At 37.4% G+C, this 19618-nt stretch overlaps 1 protein-coding gene across 5 annotated transcripts in view; it reads right to left on the reverse strand.

The window, feature by feature from the left end:
* Positions 1 to 19618, reverse strand: part of RAB2A (RAB2A, member RAS oncogene family) — a 76126-nt gene that overhangs the window by 27797 nt on the left and 28711 nt on the right. For 4 of the 5 annotated variants that reach the window (XM_082364693.1, XM_082364692.1, XM_082364695.1 and 1 more), the window contains 4 exons: positions 19441 to 19512; positions 13691 to 13758; positions 4055 to 4137; positions 3528 to 3620 (listed from right to left, as the gene is read on the reverse strand). In XM_082364693.1, coding sequence (XP_082220819.1) covers positions 3528 to 3620; positions 4055 to 4137; positions 13691 to 13758; positions 19441 to 19512 — 316 coding nt within the window. The remainder of the gene's footprint in view (positions 1 to 3527; positions 3621 to 4054; positions 4138 to 13690; positions 13759 to 19440; positions 19513 to 19618) is intronic. The other variant, XM_082364694.1, reaches the window with a different exon arrangement.

The following is a 19618-nucleotide window of genomic DNA, read 5'->3' on the forward strand; positions in this document are numbered from 1 at the left end:
GCTATGAAATACTAGTGGTAAAACGAGAACATAAAAAGCAGGCAAACAGTTTGCAAATATTATAGCATGACTGGACGAGGATAATTTATCCAACTATAATCTGGGGGCCTCCTGTGTGCCAAGCCCTATCCTGGATCTGGGGACAGACCACTCAACAAAACAGACATAGTACCAACCCCCTGCCCCCAGGTGGAGCTTATATTCTAGCAGGCGTAAAAAATGGGGGAGGGGGGGGACACTAGCAACCGTGACATGGTACCGTGCTCCTGAAATTCAGTCCCCTTATCTGACAATCATTCTTAAGGGAAAATTAGCTTTGAGGTACACAACATCTTCAAGAAAATACTTTCCCTTAACTGCCCTTTATCCCATTTTATGCATATGCCACATTTTATTTAAACAATCCCTTACTTGGAGATATTTAAAGTTACTCCCAGTTTTCCCCTACCAGTATCACTGATGATGCCCGCATTTGCAAATGTTATCTTAACAAAGAGGGTTAAGGATGTGTACATTTAAGGGATTGTTTGAAAAAAAGAAAGCGGCACTTCAGTATTCTGTATTTGTTTTATCACTCTTCGTTTCCTCAGTTTTCCAGGTGTAAAATCATATTGTTGTCTTTGACTTTTCACTCCATTAATCCCATTTAAATTGCTTTTACTACTTAAATATCTTTCTTTCCTAAACCATTCTCTTAATTTATGCTTTTTTGTTTAGGGTATTCTAATTCCTTGACTATTAAAAACTTTCATCCTTGCAGCCTCTGCGTCCTATTTCTTGTATAACCAATTTCAAATGCCACAGTTAGGAAAAAATCCATGTCGTATCTGTCATTCTGACTAGGTCACTGTCTTTCTCAAACCCCTCCACTGGCTCCCTACTGCTTAATTCACCTAACTCAGAAATTGTTTATTCCCTGTTTCCATGTCTACCCCAATTCACCTCATCTAATAATAATCCCCTCATTTATCTCTGTTCGTTTCCATTCACTCTTTGCATGTCATACATTCTTTTTTCCCTTCTCCTAGTTTCTTCCCTAAAATGTCTTTCCACACCTACTGTATCCTAATGATAAGAGCTACCCATCTACAATCATTAGAAACATCTTTTGTACATACTATACTTTGCTCTTTCTTTTCACAACTGAACTATGGGCAGCAACCAAATTTAAGCCACCAGTAAGGTGCCAGCCACCTTGTTTCAGACACAAGGAAAACACCGGTAAGACAAAACTATGAAAATTCTCTTTATTCTTCAAATATTCTTCTCATTATTTCACACATCATCATTGAATGGTAGTATGAATACTTCCATATTACAAAGACTAAAGCTTCCCTCCAATAGCCTTATTCTTAAAAGGATTTTGATATCTGTGGGGAATCCAATCCCCCATGGATGTGGAAGGACAACTAACTGTATGTTCGCTTAACAGCAAACCTCAATTAAAATAACACTTAAAAAAAATCTAATCTATGCAGTATAATACTTGTTATATTACTTTTTTTTTACAGTTTTACTGCAATATAATTGACATAAAAAACTGCACATTTAATATAAAATTTGATGAGTTTCACGTATGTATACCTGGTGAAGCCATCAGTCTCCCAAAAGTTTCCTCATTCCCCACTATAATCCATCCTTTCCTTCCCCTGTACCCTAGTCAACTAATGATCTGCTTTCTGCTACTAGAGAATAGTCTGTATTTTGTGGGGTTTTATATTAATGGAATCATATAGTATGTTTTCTTTTTGTCTGTTTTTTTTTTTTTGCACTCAGCATAATTATTTTGAGATTCATCCACTTTGCTGCATATATCAATAGCTCATTCCTCTTTATCGCTGAGTGTATTCCATTGTACGGCTGTATCACAATTTATCCATTCACCTGTCAATTGAATTTTGGGTTGTTTCCAGTTTGGCGCTATTGCAAATAAAGCCACTATGAGAGCCTGTGTATAATTTTTTGTGTAAAGCATGTTTTTCTTGGGTAAATACCTAGGAGTGAAGTGGCTAGGTGGTATGGCAAATGTACGTTTATTTTCTAAAGAAACCACCAAATTGTTTTGCAAAACGGTTGTATCATTTTACATTTCCACCAGCAGTGCAAGAGTTTCAGTTCCTCTGGATCCTTGCCAATACTTGGTAAGTTAATCTTTCCTATTTAAGTGATGTTTGACAAAACTAGAATCCCTAAGATTTTATATGCTTTCTTCTAGAATATTTTTTATACTTTTAACTCTTATATTTAGGTCTGTAATCCATTTCCAGTTAATTTTTGTATATGGTGTGAGGTAAGGGTCAAGGTAAATTTTTTTGCACATGGCTATTCAATTGTTCCAGCACCATTTGATGAAAACATTACCCCTTCCCCCACTGAACCTTGGCATTTTTGTCAAAAAAATTAATTGACAAGACTTTCCTGGTGGCGCAGTGGTTAAGAATCCATCTGCCAGTGCAGGGGACACGGGTTCGAGCCCTGGTCCGGGAAGATCCCACATGCCATGGAGCAACTAAGCCCGTGAGCCACAACTACTGAGCCTGCACTCTAGAGCCTGCAAGCCACAACTACTGAGCTCTCGTGCCACAACTACTGAAGCGCTCATGCCTAGAGCCCGTGCTCTGCAACAAGAGAAGCCACGGCAATAAGAAGCCTGCGCACCGCAACAAAGAGTAGCCCCTGCCTGCCGCAACTAGAGAAAGCCGTCATGCAGCAATGAAGACCCAATGCAGCCATAAATAAATAAATAAATAAATAAATAAACAAATTTAAAAATACTAGTTTTAATGGTTACCACTGTAATTTTCTACTAAACTAGTGAAAACTTTCCTACACTCTTGAAAGTTTATAGAAACTATGGTCAAGAAACTGTTTTCCCATGTACTATCATTTTAAATGTAGAGCACAAGGACATTCACTGCAAATAATGATCCCTAGATATATAAAGTAAAATAAGATTGAAAAAACAACATTAGCATGACACTAATATGTAAGTCTTAGAGGTAAGTTTAAAAGTACTAACGTGATATCTACTAAACAATATTAAAAGTGTTTCAGGCCTTTTAAGTAGAAATACACCTGATTAATCTATGTATTATATTAAGTCATATAATACACATTAAGTCATGAAGAAGGGAAAAAAATATTTTTCTGAGTTCTGCACACATCCTTATTTATACTGCCAAGTATTTTTGGTAATACTGAACAGTAACCTAACCACCAAACATTATCAGTGGGTTTTATTTTAAATTACTAATCAGATAAACCTACTTAAGAGTATTCTTTAAAGTATAGCTTCCAATAAAAACTATTTCAAATAATAATTTCCAATAAAGCTTATTATCTGCATTTTAAAAAACAAAAGAAACATCTTAGTATCTTAAAATTTTTATAATTTAAGAAATCAATAACTTAACATTTTGGACAATGTACAAGACAGGCACTTTAACAGTTACCACATGAACAGTTACCATATAACAGCTATCCAGTCTTCATCATTATGTAAAAAAGCTTTAAAAGAGTCTTTTTACCTTTTATTTCCAATAAGCATAATGACCATGTTGGAATTGGAATGCTGGCGGGCATCTTCTAACCAGGTTGTCAAGTGGTTGAATGTGTCTCTTCTAAACATAAATGATAATTTGATTACTGTTTTCAAACTATTTCCCCTAGTGGTGTACAATGAACAGTATACATTCCATTAAAGATAATTATTTTTAGCCATGTCCAAGTAGGAAACAGATTTTAAGTACAGTATCTGGAGTCAGAGCTCACTGACTATAGTTCAGTTTAGGAATTAAATGTAACCTCACTTTAGGAAATTCCAATGTATAAATATCATTACTAAATTTATCAACTTGGGGTGCTTATTCATGTAAGAGAATAACTTAGTTACAGATTTCTGTAGTAAATTTAAAGTTAATTCAAGATACATAAGTTTTAAAGGCAGACAGCCAGGACATAAAAGGCAAAGCTATACTTTCATTACTGATAATCATATTTATTTAGAAAAATTCTCTGTACTGACTACTGAACCAAAAACTTTACACGTTCTCACCTTGTAATATCATACACTAGTAAAGCCCCTGCTGCACCTCTGTAATATGACCTTGTGATGGAACGAAAGGACTCTTGCCCTGCCTGTGAGGAGAGAAGAAAAGGTTGATAGTTTCCTTTAACAAACTGTCCTCTACATTTTCTTATTATTCATATGTAGAATATGGACAGGTAGCGAATGTGTACATAAAGGAAAAGAAGAAATCCTAACTTCACCAGTCTTAGCAAAAAGTCACATAATACCACTACTGCTCAAGTCAACCAGACGAACATGCAATCCACAACCCCCCACCCCCCAAAACAAGACCTCTAAACCTTTTTTGGCAATCCCTGACAACCCAATTTACTGAATGGCTTCACAATACATGAATCATTATTAGAGCACAGAATGGACTCCTAGCAACTAAGCTCTGAAGACAAATTTGAAAGGAAGCAAATAACCCAGAGCCTCACATTTGAATTCAATAACCCACTCCCTGGGGCAGCTGTTGACACTAGAATAAATAAAGTCCATTGTAAATAAATGATGAATGACATCTTTACGCCCACCATCTGCTGGTGTAAAGGTTGTTGGAAGGCCAAGGATGCAGATTTTATCAGTTATATCATAAACTGCAGTGAGCTTTCAACAGTCATCAGATGGAATTCTTTGAGCAATCATTTTATTATGAAAAACAGAAAATGGTTCTGAATTTATGAAATTTTTTTCTCTACACTTAATCAATTTTCTCTGTTATCTGATATAAAATGCTTGTCAAAAGGCAACAGGACAAAAAGTCATCTTTATATCCACTTGTGAAAACAGACTTCAGAGATTATGCAAAATTAGTTACTTTCCCTTCTACCAGTGGCACTAATGTTCTGCTTTTTAAGAAAGGCTGGTGTGGGATATGCCTTTTGCCTCTGAGTTTAAAATCGAGACAGTTCTTATCAAAAACACTTTATTTTTAATCACTTAATTTCTACCTCTGAGAAAAAATAAGCATGTAAATTAAGTAAACAAAGCCAGTTTCCACAATTTTTGTATTCAAAATCTACTAAGTCCTTGAAAAATACTCATGTTTCCATATTCTGAGTTCTGATCTCCAAGTGTAAATATTAAGCCCTTCCCACCCTCAGAATGCACATGGACAGTCAGGTTCTGCCCTGTGCTAACACTGATACTCAATGCTGTAATTCTTGTTGCCGTCCCACTACACTCCTGTCCCCCAACCCCGGTGCCTAGCACTGGGTCTGGCACCTAGCACTGGGTCTGGCACACATCAGGCATGCAGAGAAAGCCTGCTGAGTGCAAGAATGAATTCTAATGTCTCAGTCAAATGCACAAAATGGTCATTACTCCATCCCACCTAAATGAGTGGACATCAGTAAGTCCTGACATACTAAGTTCAGTAAAAATAACTTCTCCCAAGTGGAAACTAAAGGTTAGACCTTCTTTCGGTAACCCGAAAGCATTTCTGGCACTTAGAATAATGTCTTATGATAAATTAGATACTGAGAAAGCCATCACATAAAAGGGTTGTAAAAATGGCCAACTCGTTTCACAGAGTTTGAGGTTAAAACACTAGATGATACTAGTTGGAAGCATGAAATTAATTACAGTTATTTTTATATAATTTATTGAGATACATCTTTCCCAAAAAATCCTTTCAAATCCAAGTTCAAAACTCAAGCATTATGGGAATTTCTTCTTTAACTGCTTAGCATGGGAAAATTAAGGGCTAGAACGGTGTGGATTATATATACCAAGGAAGGATCATGCGGCAAACAATACAAAAAAAGATAAATATTAGTTCAAAATGAAAATCAAGCTTAGGCTTTTGTATCTCCCAAGCCTAAACAATGAGCAAAGGTAAAAGTTCTTTAAATCAATCTTGGTGGGACCTTTTGTGGGAGGAGTTAAAATGAATACAGTTGACCCTTGAACAACACCATTTTGAACTGTGTGGGTCCACTTACATGTGGAGTTTTTTTTCCATGGCAAACAATACAGTACTACACAACCTGAGGCTGGTTGAATCCACGGACACGGAAGAACTGCGGATAGGAAGAACCACAGATAGGAAGGACCGACTATAAATCAGACCCAGATTTTAGACTGTGTGGGAGTTGGCAACCCTAACGCATATTGTTCAAGGGTTAACTGTGCACCTGCTACAGATCTTATAGAGAATTATAAGATCTAAAACTGCAGTGTGCACTGCTACAGATCTTATAGAGAATTACAAGATCTAAAACTGCAGTGTGCACTGCTACAGATCTTATAGAGAATTATAAGATCTAAAACTGCAGTGTACACTGCTACAGATCTTATAGAAGAATTATAAGATCTAAAACTGCAGTGTACACTGCTACAGATCTTATAGAGAATTATAAGATCTAAAACTGCAGTGTACACTGCTACAGATCTTATAGAGAATTATAAGATCTAAAACTGCAGTGTACACTGCTACAGATCTTATAGAAGAATTATAAGATCTAAAACTTCAGTGTTTCCAGTCTAGATAAGAAATAGTAAAAGGGAAAAAGTTTAGGAAAAGCACATATCTATATACCATTCCCATTCCTCCTGAACTGTTTTACAAAGAACAAACATGTTGCAATATGGAAATAATGTATATAATGCATCACTTTATACTGAATCCACTGAATCTGGATGGATTTCGCCCATCATTAAAAAATCAAAAACTCCAGCAAATAAAAAATGAAACATTCCAAGTGAGGGCTGTGAAGGTAACTGTGCACCTTGAAATCTAGGATCACTGTGTAATAAGCGAAGATCAGTGTTCAGAACAGTTTCCAAAATCTGAAGACCTGGCTTGTCGGGACAACACCCCCCACTCTGGCCTAGTCTCTGTCAGTGGTGCTGGTAGCCTTAACATGTCTTGCCCGATAATGTGTTTTTTGTTTTGTTTTTTTTAAATTTATTTTTGGCTATGTTGGGTCTTCATTTCTGTGCGAGGGCTTTCTCTTGTTGCAGCAAGCGGGGGCCACTCTTCATCACGGTGCGCGGGTCTCTCACTGTCATGGCCTCTCTTGTTGCGGAGCACAAGCTCCAGACGCGGAGGCTCAGTAGTTGTGGCTCACGGGCCTAGTTGCTCCGCGGCATGTGGGATCTTCCCAGACCAGGGCTCGAACCCGTGTCCCCTGCATTGGCAAGCAGATTCTCAACCGCTGCGCCACCAGGGAAGCCCCGATAACGTGTTTTATTACGGCTTCTCCAGCTATAAACAAACCGTTAAACAACTAACTGCAGAAAGCTAGCCCAATGGTTATCTTGATCACATTAAAGCAAAGTCATCTAGTTTTTAAGAAGCACTTTAATATAAACCTATTCAAACTGTGATCAACTGATATTGTTTTAAATGAAAAAGAACATCAACTTAGGGCATATAGATATTTTCGATCCTCTCCACTGTAAGATGCTGGCTTCAAGAAATTTTAGAAGCTTGGAACTGAACAGGATACAGAATTCTTTGTATCAAAAGAAAGGGACTCCTGGGACTTCCCTGGTGGCACAGTGGTTAAGAATCCACCTGCCAATGCAGGGGACACGGGTTCGAGCCCTGGTCCGGGAAGATCCCACGTGCCGCGGAGCCACTAAGCCCGTGCGCCACAACAGCTGAGCCTGTGCTCTAAAGCCCGGGAGCCACAACTACTGAGCCCACGTGCCACAACTACTGAAGCCCATGCGCCTAGAGCCCGTGCTCCGCAACAAGAGAAGCCACCGCAATGAGAAGCCCACGCACCACTACGAAGGGTAGCCCCCGCTCGCTGCAACTATAGAAAGCCCGCGCGCAGCAACGAAGACCCAACGCAGCCAAAACTAAATAAATAAATTTATAATAAATAAATAAATAAATAAATAAAATAAAATTTGTGCCCAGGATTTGTTTTTTAAAAAAACAAAAAACAAAAAACAAAAAGAAAGGGACTCTTAACAGCAGCTAAGGGTATAAAGGAAAATGCATTTCATGAGACAGGAACTAAGTGCACAGCACCAGAAAGACCTGGTTGGGACGGCCAGAGTAGACCATGAGCTGCCAACTCACAATACAGCTCTGTGATTTCTGGGAAAAAAAAAAATCAGCAAGATACCAGATATGCAAAAAAGCAGTACAGAAAAGTCCGCCTCGGGAGGTAACAGGCATGCTCATTCTGAGGACGCTTACTACTAAAATTAGAGCACAGAACACGTGTGAAAAAGAAGCCTGTAGTCCTCCACTTTCCATGTGAGGATTGTTAAATTAAATAAACTTGATTCTTCGCCCCAATACCTTTAAAATTGACCTCCAATTGCCAGATAAAGATTCCCCCAAATTGGCTTCTCCATGTGCCTAAGTCTTTCTGTTGAAACAATTTTTGTAGTAACCAGTCTGGCAACTTAACTCCTCCTCCTCTTCTGTTATATCCCTAATATACAACTTCACACACATCAAGCTACTGTTAAAAAAATCTCTACCCTGAATGTAAGTCCTAAGCTCTTGGGAATCTGATCTCTATTTGTTTCTCTAGAATTTTATATTACTATTCCATAAAAGTCTTGTTCATACAGCCATTTTTTTTCCTACTGGTATTCTGCCCATATTCTGAATATTCCTGCTTTTGTGCCTCTGTTTAACTCTTTGCCTGAAAATCTTTCTCCTCTATCTACTTATCCAATTTCTATTCCCTTTGAGGACCAGTTCAAGCTCCCTAATCTTCTCACAAAGCTAGGAAGCTTGCCTACCACAGCCTATACTTATCCTTTTCTCCTCACAAATCCAAAAGCAATTTCATGTGATCATTTGGTTCCAATACTATTGATTAGATAAAATGAACACACTGCTCAAATGCTTATCTTTTCTCCTCCTTAGTTCTCCTTGAGGGATAGCCTAACTCAGAACACTGACGTATATTTAGAGTGGACACTCAAATATGTTATCTTGATTGATCCCAAACAGCCAATAAAGTTAGAAAATTAAGATTTGTGAGAATCAATATTACAGTAATACCTCTTACTTGCACTGTTAGTCATTTATCTAACAACTCCAGCTACACAGAACACAGCCAAGAGCCAAAAAGAAAAAAGGATTTCTAAGTAGCCAAATAAGTTATCCAGTGCTCAAGCATGGAATCTCAGGTACTTTACTAAACAGACTCAACTTAAAAATCTAGACCTGTGATCAAGGAACTGCTATCATCGAGGAAAAAGATTTTGAAATCTACACACAAGAGCAAGACTTCTGGTTGGGACGACAGCAAGATTAGAATCAGTTAAGAATCACAGTAATTTTTAGGCTGCCTCAGTGACCACAGCAAGGATGGAGAAAAAGTCAACTGGGACTATTTAATTCTAGGTCTTTTAAGGGAGTTTCATACAGAAATTAAAGTAGATTCTGGGAAGAGAAATAAAGGTTGTGAATATCTAGGAAACAAGAGATGTTGAATGCTTTAACAAATTTAAGAATAGTTACTTTGAAAAAAGACTCAGGATGCAATTGCTGACTTCAGATTCTTCTAACACTGCCATATAAGAGAAACTGGAGACCACAGGTGGGAGGTAAACATTAATGTAGAATGACATGTCTAAGATAGTTTCCTGTCCCTGTGGCTGTTCAAGAAAATGCTGATAAACAGCTGCCAAAGGAGGTGAAACAGCCAGACCTCCAAAGGCCTCTCAACCCCTGGGGCTGGGGGGGTGGGAGCGGGGCTGGGGGGGGTGGGAGCAGGCCTGGGGGGTGGGGGCAAGGGGAGCGGCAGAGGCAGGGCTGCTTCCCAGGCTCGGGGCCAGGCTCCTTCTCCAGCCCCCCGAATTCTGGTCATCCATCCTCACTGCTCCACTGAGACAACAGAAATTCTCATTTTTGGGGTAAGAAGTTGGATATGAACTGACACATTTTACAAAGGACCAAAAAATGCCTCTGATTTGCTGAAAAGGTACTTTTAGCATATAGGTTTCACATGATGTTTTACATAGTTTTACTAACTTTTATTTGATGGGAAAAATATTTGTCAGTCTAATGTAAGAATATTTTCAGGGAAGCTGAACAGACACATGGACTTAAAACATCCATACTACAAATTCTGGGGGGAGAATAAAATTTGGATATGCTGGGAAGGCAACTGAAAAAGTAACAAAAAGCAAAAGACAAGCAAGAATAGAAAAAGGTGGGTAAAGACTGGATGAGGGTCTGAGAGTGAGAATGGAATTGGGTACAAGGCATGTTTCTCCTTTGACTTACCTTGACAGATACCAGGAATATCAAACATTTGACTTCCCGTAAAAGAAAAAAGGTTACAACAGGGGCAGCGGAAAGTGCTTTAAAGGATACACTGATAACTATTATCACTGCTTCTGGCAAGGCCTTCAAGGAGTATCTGTTGGCAGCTGTACTTACTATTTTTGAAAGAAAGCAAAGATGCTGGATGTGGAAATTTTGCAAGGAAAGCCCCTTATATTTATTTTTATTATGAATGGAAACAGATATATATAAACATATATACATCCATATAAATGGATGACAAACATCCTAAGATACTGAGACTCAGTCATTGGGAACAAAAATTCAGTTTCTTAAGGCTGATGAAACAAACCATAACATTTGGCAAATTTTTCCCTGAAGGACTCTGGGATGGTTTTGTAAATATCCTGGGCCAGGAACAGCCATGACCCTTGCTACTAAAAACACAGCTTGCTATACAAATGTATAGACACACTACAAAACATTAACGACATGGGAAACTGTGTTTCACCAGATATAAACTAAGTGTGGGAGCAACCTTAATGTGTGTCAGATAACATCTAGTAAACAGTTTCGGAAGTTAGCTATGAAAGAAGAAAACCAATGATAAGAGGAAAACCTGTAGGGCAGAGACTCAAGAAACTTTCATAAGTTAACAGAGTTTTTTGAACAGTCCTTAAAATCTGGAACAGGCCATAGTTCCTAGCACCCTCCATTTGGAAGCCCTGGAATTCTTTTGGCGGGGGTCACGATGTCTTCAAAGACACCAGTCTCTCCGTGTTAGACAAAGGAGAAAGAAGACCACCCCCTGCCCTTCAGAGGAAGTGTGAACAAGAGGGTTGTTTTTGTTCTATTTCCCTTTCATACTGTCCAGCATAAGTAATTATTATAGATTTCTTTTGAAAGATCACTGCAGGTAAAACAATTAACTCATAAGCTAAGGGGAAAAAAGGCACTTATCAAAAGAAGGCATGACTAGTTAATCTAGAAAACAACTGGGGAATGAATGATTTGTTCAAGTTTCGAAAAGAGGGGAGGGATTATTTAAGAGAATACCTTAAGGATAGAAGAACAACTGAATAAATAAAATGAACTACAATGAGGTGGTTTGTGCCTAAAATATCACACAATTTTTATTACTATATTAATCTTTCCTTTTGAAACCATGTATTTTAGGAGATGGTATCTTTTCAGCACTTCCAATGATCCTAAAGTTGCTTAGACAGAATGAGATAGATATTTCACATATTCATTCAGTAAAATTTACCAAACATTGCATCAACCAGTATAAACTAAGAATACAAACAAGGCACAAAGTTGAATAAGACATAGATGGTTCTTTCCCTCATGATGCTTATTCTGAGGAGGGTAAATATGGGAACAAAAAAACTCTGATAACAACGGGGTAAGAGCTATAACAGAAATATGCATAAAATCTTATGGGGACAACCAGCTATCCCATGGGGGTCAGAAAGGCTCCACAAGTATTGATATCTGAGCTAGTCTTAAACAGAAAAGGGGGAAAAAGTACTTCAAGCAAAGCAGGTATTTATGCAAAGTACAAGGTATGAAAAACATATTTATTAAAGAATAGCAAGTAGTTTGGTTCACACTACACTGCAGGATGTGTGTTGCCCAAGTTTATTAGCTAAGGAAGCAAGTTGGTTTATGTTAAAACAATCACGTCTGAAAAAGAAGTGAAACTTTTAATACAGAAGCAGAAAATACTTCCTTTTGGTTAGAGATCATTTATTTTAAACCTTTAGGAAAGAAGGGACTGTGCATATTTTACTTTTGTCTTGCATGGAAATGCAGTTTTGAAGTCATATCGCCTCAAAGAATATAAATCCAGAAAGTTATGAGGTGCTACTGGCTGGGAGGGGAAAACACTAAGAAATGGTAAAAGCATAAATCTTTACTGCAAAAAGAGGAAATAAGAAAGCATAAAAACACAGAGTCCAATGTATAACTCTGGGACAGAGCAAGATAGAGATTTGGGGTTTTCCATTTCAAGGATGATTGTGTGATGCATGGGAAGGATCAGCCTTCAGAAACTTGCTTGGTCTTCTTGCGAATCCACTCTGTGAGACTGAATATTCTTCAAGGTGCCTTCCTTCAATAATGGCTATTAAAGGTGACAGGTGAGACACTAAGACTGCATGATTAGGAAAAAAAAAAAAAAAAAGACCGGGTATATGATGATAAAATTCCCCATATTTTATATTTCATTTACTAGTTTAGAGAGATGCTCTTTGTAGGAGACCTTTTGGTTTTTCTCAACTGGGGTTCTGTGAAGAATTAAGTCCTAACTGCCCTAAGGTAGTGGTACTCAAAGTGTGATCCCTGACCCTGGGGTGTCCCTGAGTCCTTAAGGGTCCATGAGACCCTCCACTTCACAACTACCTATTTGTGTGAGGTTATATTTTCTTCATATACTTCAACAAAACAACACATAAGACTCAATACAGGGGCAGATATGAGAATCCAGCTGTCTTCTACGAAGCAGACAGTAAAGAGATTTTTCAAATGGTAACAGAATGGCACTCTTCACACTGGAAAAATATAGTTTTTTTGTTTTGGAAAAACAGTTAATTTCCATAAAAATTGCATCATTTATCCTAACATACAATGAGTTTATTATGGTTATTCTACAATGAATTAATCATTAACTATTTAATAAGTTTCTCAGTTTTAATTTCTAATATGGTAAATACTGATAGCTATAAGCCACAGAAGCAAAGGCTCTTTGAGGTCTTCGCTAATTTTTTAAAGTATAAAGGGATTCTGAGACAAAAAAGTTTGGGAACCTCTACCTTAAAGCATCCATTGTATATAATAAAGTAACTTGTCTTTTATGCATAATACAGGAAAACAAAGAAAACAGTCACTCAAATCATTTTCTGTGGTTCAGATGAGAAACTGCCATTAAAACACTACATAACAAGATATGTAATAGGCACTCAATGAATATAAATGACAGAATCAGGAACTGGAGCAAGGTAGCTTCAAGTGGTTGGAACTAAATCATACTTTTAAAATAAATGAATAAACTGTCAGATCAAGTTGACTATCGTATTGACATTTACGTATTTTACTTCTTATGTGTATGTTAGACATACTGCTTGTTTTTCTCAAAAACATAGTTTCTAGAGCATTTCTGTTTAGATCCCCTAGACTGAGCATTCGCTCAAATATGTTCACCAAAACCTGACACCTCGGGTACCGCTGTTTGAAAACACTGCATAATAAAAATGAATCTTTTCTGGTACCACATTTTCCATCATGGCTGCAGGGGTGTTGGTGCCTAACAGACCATAACAGGCATAAAATAACATTAAAACAGAACAAACGTATAATGTAATTTTATAAAACAACTTTATTGAGGTCATCCAGTGTATTTTTGCTATACTTACTGTATCCCAGATCTGAAGTTTTATCTGTTTCCCATCAATGGTTATCATTCGAGCACCGAACTCTACACCTGAATAGAACAGAAAATGTTTTGTTATACAAACTAGTGGGAATATATTTCACATTTAAGGATTTTTTTAAAAAGGCTGTCTATTTCTAGCACATGTTATGCCAAGTGATATGCAGATTAACAAATACAGCTCCTATCCTCAGAAAATGTATAAGCTAAGGCAGAGGCTAAGGATATAATTAAAACACTAAGATATCTGAGTCCAGTGTAGTCAAGAAACCAACTGTGGTCTTCATGTTTTGCAGGCTCTGTAATATTTAAAAAATCTAGAAATGAGATGCAAGAACCATAATTATTAATCACAAATATTAAAATTTCATAAAAACTATTAGTGTGGTATAAAATTCACTAAAACGGACAGATGAATTTCAACATCATCATCTTGGTTCCCAGCATGGGTTATCAACTAGGAAAGAAATCTCCAAATCCACCCACTAGAGATGACCATTGTTTAAACATATCTTCAGACATTGCTCCATGAATAAAATACACACAGAAGTATACAATTTTATATAAATGGGAACACATAAATGCTGTTCTGCAATTTGCTTTTCAGTCACTGTGTCATCAACATTCTTCCGTACCACAAAGTATCTTTACAAATCAAAAAATATATAAAACTATACTATTGTTTTTGATGGCTGCATAATATTCCTGTGTGTGTGTGTTATCTCTATATATACACACATTTTATTAAGTTGGTTACTCTACTGCTACAAATTTTGGTTGTTCTCAAATTTTCACTAAGTAGTTGATGCTGAAATGAATTTTTCAACTTATGATTATGATTTCTGGCAAATTACAGGAAATAGGATTGCAGGTCAAAGGGAATACAAACTTTACAATTATCAGTTGACTACTCTGGCTTTTTTCCCTGCGTATATCAGCTCTTTTGAAAGTACTCATTTAATCATCAAAATAGGAGGAGGAGAAAAGGAGGGGGTAATTTCAGAACAGCAAACAACTGTGAAGGCGACTCTGCAAGAAGTCTATCACTCACATTATACCACATCATTACTGCTTGGCGTGTGTTCTATCAGTATTTACATCAGAGTCAGGGTGAAGGGAAGACACACATGGTCCCCAGAAACCAGATGCCATCCTGGCAGAAAAACAGCTTTTCGTTAGTTGCCCAGGAAAGGGCATACTGCCCAGTGCCAGGATTCCATTTCAGCATCTCCTATAATTCCCCCAACTGTGATTAGGAGAGTGAGTACAAAGGGAACTTAGCCTCCCAGGATACGTAACTTGATGGAGTTTCTACTCTATATTTTATTACTTATTCCATCCTAGGGGCATAGTCAATACAAAGAAACTAACGGTATGTTTCTTAGACTCAGAAATATGGGAAAGCCAAAGAAAAGGGACCTAGGAGTCATGATGTACTAGAATGAAAAATGCAAAACTATAAAACTATGTCATATGAAACCATTACAGTGTTTACATATTTATCTATCTACATGCATTTATTCATACATACTGTGTGCCACAGGGTGGGGGGCACCCAAAACAACCATCCACCAGCTTACCATTAGTGACACGAAAACGAGTAGCTGAGGAAAGAAACTAGTGACTAAGTATGGGACAAATGTTCTTTGAAATATCCAGTATTTAAAAGGAATGTTCTAAAGTAGAAAATTCTACACATCAGCAAGATAGTTGACAAAATGGAGGCCATTTCATGAATCTATTGTTTATAGCCACAGAGAGAAATCCTATATTTCCTTCCACTGTCATGGATGGGTTTTTAACCACAATCCAAAAACATCTGCATGGCTCAATGGGATTCAAGATTTCTTAAATCCAATGCATAATGTCAAATTTGGTGAAAAACAACTGCAAATTAGAAACAGACCCTTGACTGATACCAAGGGTGGGCAAGTAAGGGCAAGCAGATGCCCCTTCTCTGGAAATGGCATCCTGGGCGGCGGGATAAAGACACTAAAACTGACTGGCAACCAGTCCATCATCTGCTGTAGGACGGCTGTTACGGTCTCTGCTTCCTGGCCTCTTAACATGCTTCATTCCTGCCCGTTCCCAAGTCCACGCCCCCACCCTCCTGTGGGTTCTATATGAAACTCCATATATTCCCTTTCCTTAACTTAAGCCGTAACTGAGTTTTGGTATATTTATCACTTTATTCAAAGTAAATACACAAGAGATTACTGAAGCTTAAAAAGTCCTTAAACAAAGATTTTGCCCCTAAAAACATACCCAATTTTAAAAACATGTTACATGAAAATCAGGATTGGTTCTAAAGCAGGTAAATATAATAAGATTGCTATTTTAAATCCACTTATTAATAGGGTCAGGACAGAGAATAAAAAAACAAGAGGCCAAGAAACTAGTTAAAAGGCTACTATATTATCCAGGAATGAGATAAAGAATGATGATAAGAAGATAAAGAATGGTATACATCTCCAAAGAAAAATGACAACCACTGTTGATTACTGAAAAACTATGATTTCTGTTTTCCTATCAAGTGAAACAGAAACAAAGAATTCAACTTCAGCCTCAAAAACATTACCTCTTTCCCATTTACCTTCTCATAACTGGGTTCAATGCAGGTTTTACCTTTGTATTATATGTGGCAAAAGAAAACGCTGAAACCTGAAGCGTCCTGAACTCTCAGAAACAAACAAGAACCCCAAACCTCATACTTCTCTTCTGGACTGTAAAAAATTTTATTAAACTTTTCCCTTAAGTATATATATGCTTGAGAATCTCATTTAGAAAGTTTTCCTTATCTTTTTCTTTTTTTAATGGGATAAACCATCATCCCCTATGCCCTTGAGGCTCTCTTCCCAGATACATTTTCAATTAACAGCCAATTTGGCTGCCAGAGAAATTATCTGTGGAACCAACGGCCAGGCCCCATTTACCTGACACAGTCAGGGAGTGATGCTTATTTTTTCCACATATGTTAGTCACTTTCAACCTTCCAGGACAAAATACTCTGAAGGTAAATACACACTTTCTAAGTTACCTCTAGATCATTACCATCCTTGTGGAGTAAGTACTTGCATCCTTGCACAGTATCCATTTACTGAGCATTCACTAATCGATACCTACTAATTGTGTGACCCTGAGCAAGCTAAGTTATTAAATCTCTTCTGTGTTTTAGTTTCTCTTATTTGTAAATGGTATTAATGATATCCATCTCATAAATTTTTTTCCAAGATTAGAAGAGTTATTACATACGTGGAATCTAAAAAATGATACCAATGAACTTATTTAAATAGAAACAGACTCACGGACATAGAAAACAAACTTCTGGTTACCAAAGGGGATAGCGGCGAGTGGGCGGGGGGAGGCACATAAATTAGGAGTTTGGGATTAACGTAAACACACTACTGTATATAAAATAGGTGAACAACGAGGACCGACTATATACCACAAGGAACTATACTCAGTATCTTGTAATAACCTATAATGGAAAAGAATCTGAAAAAGAACATATGTATATATGTATGTATAACTGAATAACTTTGCTGTACACTTGAAACTAACATAACACCATAAATTAACTATACTTCAATAAAAAAAAAGTTACTACATACAAAATAAGTGCCTGGCACACAGTAAGTATTTGGTATGGGTCCATTGTTATTATTATTTTATATTATACCTTCCTCTATTCATCAAGCAAAGTCAAGTACACAGCAGAATCAAGATACTGCCTTATGCCTATTTTAGCAATCATTCCAACGTTCCTTTAAAAAACATGTGCTAATTACCTTCTAAATTGTTTTTAGGTCAGAAAAATAAATTCTTGTGATGGGTGTCACAAGGTATAGTAGTCAGGGTCCAACCAGAAAAACAGAAACCATACGTAGGTATTTAAAACAGAGGGGATTTAAAGTAGGGAACTGGTTACATTAAAGGCAGGGCTGAGAAGCCCAAGGAGCAGAGGGTAAAGCAACCCAGAGATTAGGAACAGCCGGAAGCTGCTGCTGTCCCTAGGCCAGGGGGCAAAGAGAGAAACCAGGGTTCCCAGAGCCCAGGAGCCAGACCACCAGTGAGCCTGTCAGGCAGGGGCTGCGGCTGAAGCCACGGAGGGCACACAGTTAATCCCAGCAGAGAGGGGAGAAGGGCCTCAGCTTCTCTTTTCTTTTAACCTCCTAACTCCCAGTGCCCGCATCAGCGAACCCAGAGGGAAGCCAGCTGGTACAGTTACTGGGTTACAGTTTTCTAAAAACTCCCTCTGGTGTACTCCCCCTTACAAAGGCTCCCACAGGTAGAGCCTAAGCCGATTTCTAACAGCAGTGAGGCTCAGGCCCATGCGCCCAATCAGGTGTGCCCTAACAACTAGAAATTTACACGAAAGCTTCAACGAAAAGGAAGACACTTTTGTCTAGTACCCTATATGAAAAACAACTGGCTAGTTGTCTCGGGACCGAATCATGCCTAAGAGATGGCCTCAACGTTCAGACCTACGGAGCAAAGAGCAGATCCTACACAAAGATGAGCTCACCAAAGTTACGCTGCATCATGAAGATCGGCATGAAAGAGCAGTACCTGTTTTACCCATCATTATTGGATATAATTAAAACCATCAAAATGAAAATGGAATCTGCATGTTCTTATTGACAGTAGCCAGTAAGGAGAGATTTTAATGTATCTACAAAGTACATGTGGCTTGGTTGAATACTATTAACTGATCTAATAATTTGATTCATAAACTCTATCTTCGATTTGGTATTTTAAAAATACACAGGACATGAGAATCAACTTGTTATGAATAGTGAGTTAATCATATCTATAGAACATAAGCAGTCACTGGCTGAAAAGATACATTAAGCTATCAATTGTAAAGTTTAACTAGATTTCCAGTTACCTTGTTTCTTCATGGTTGACTAATCTCTAATTGTTACTGGGCTACAGCCATAGAAGAATAATCTAGATTCTTTAGCTTTCAGGGTATAAATATAATTTTTTTAAAACAGATAAGAACCCTGAAACAGTATGCTTAAAGTTTTTAGTTTTTCACTTAATTTTATACTTTTGCATATTAATGAATAATATCACTAATAATAAAAACTAGTGTCGCTAATAGTAATAACAGCTAATATTTGTTGACCATTCCTTACCAGTAACTGTCTCATTTATTCTTCACAATTGAGGAAACTAAAAAATGCTTGATGGTAGTTTTTCTCAATTAATAATTATAGGTAAGCCTAAAGCACTTAACCATGTTGCCAGGCACTGTTTCAATGCATCATATTTATTAACTCATTTTCTGTTCAGAATAATTTTGTGAGATGGTTACCACTATTTTTCTCATTTTACAGATAAAGAAACTGAGGCATGGAGTGGGAAAGTGGCTTGCCCAGCTAGTCAGCAGCAGAGCCCTGATGTGAACTCTGACAAACTGGTCCAGAGTCTCTGCTCTTAACCCCTCCCTATGATACACTGTCTCTCAATCAACTGTTTTATCATTAAATACAATCAAAATCAAGTATTAATGTCTTGCTGCATTCCAACCACTTTTACAGAGTTGGGGAATATTATTTTTACTACACATACTTATATTTTTTAAAAGTGATGGAGACTAAACTCTGTACAGCAACAAATCTAGTTTCATTGATTTCTGACTCATCACTGATGGAATGAGCCCTCTAGCACATTCCATTTCCACTACCCAAAACTTCTAAATGCTTCTCATCTCTTTATAAAACTTACCAATAGTAAGGTCATGTACTGGCTGAAACCTCTTGTCTGTAAACTGTAGCAATAAGCATGATTTACCAACACCTGAAAGTTAAAAGAAAAAAAATTTAAGGGACAAAGTTCACAGAAATTAAGAAATACTTCATAAGAGTACTTGGAAAAGAGGCAGCTAGGGTTTCTGGTGCTTTGA

This window comes from Balaenoptera borealis (genome assembly GCF_965194805.1).
Source record: "Balaenoptera borealis genome assembly, chromosome: 17".
In the NCBI taxonomy this organism is placed as follows: domain Eukaryota; kingdom Metazoa; phylum Chordata; class Mammalia; order Artiodactyla; family Balaenopteridae; genus Balaenoptera; species Balaenoptera borealis.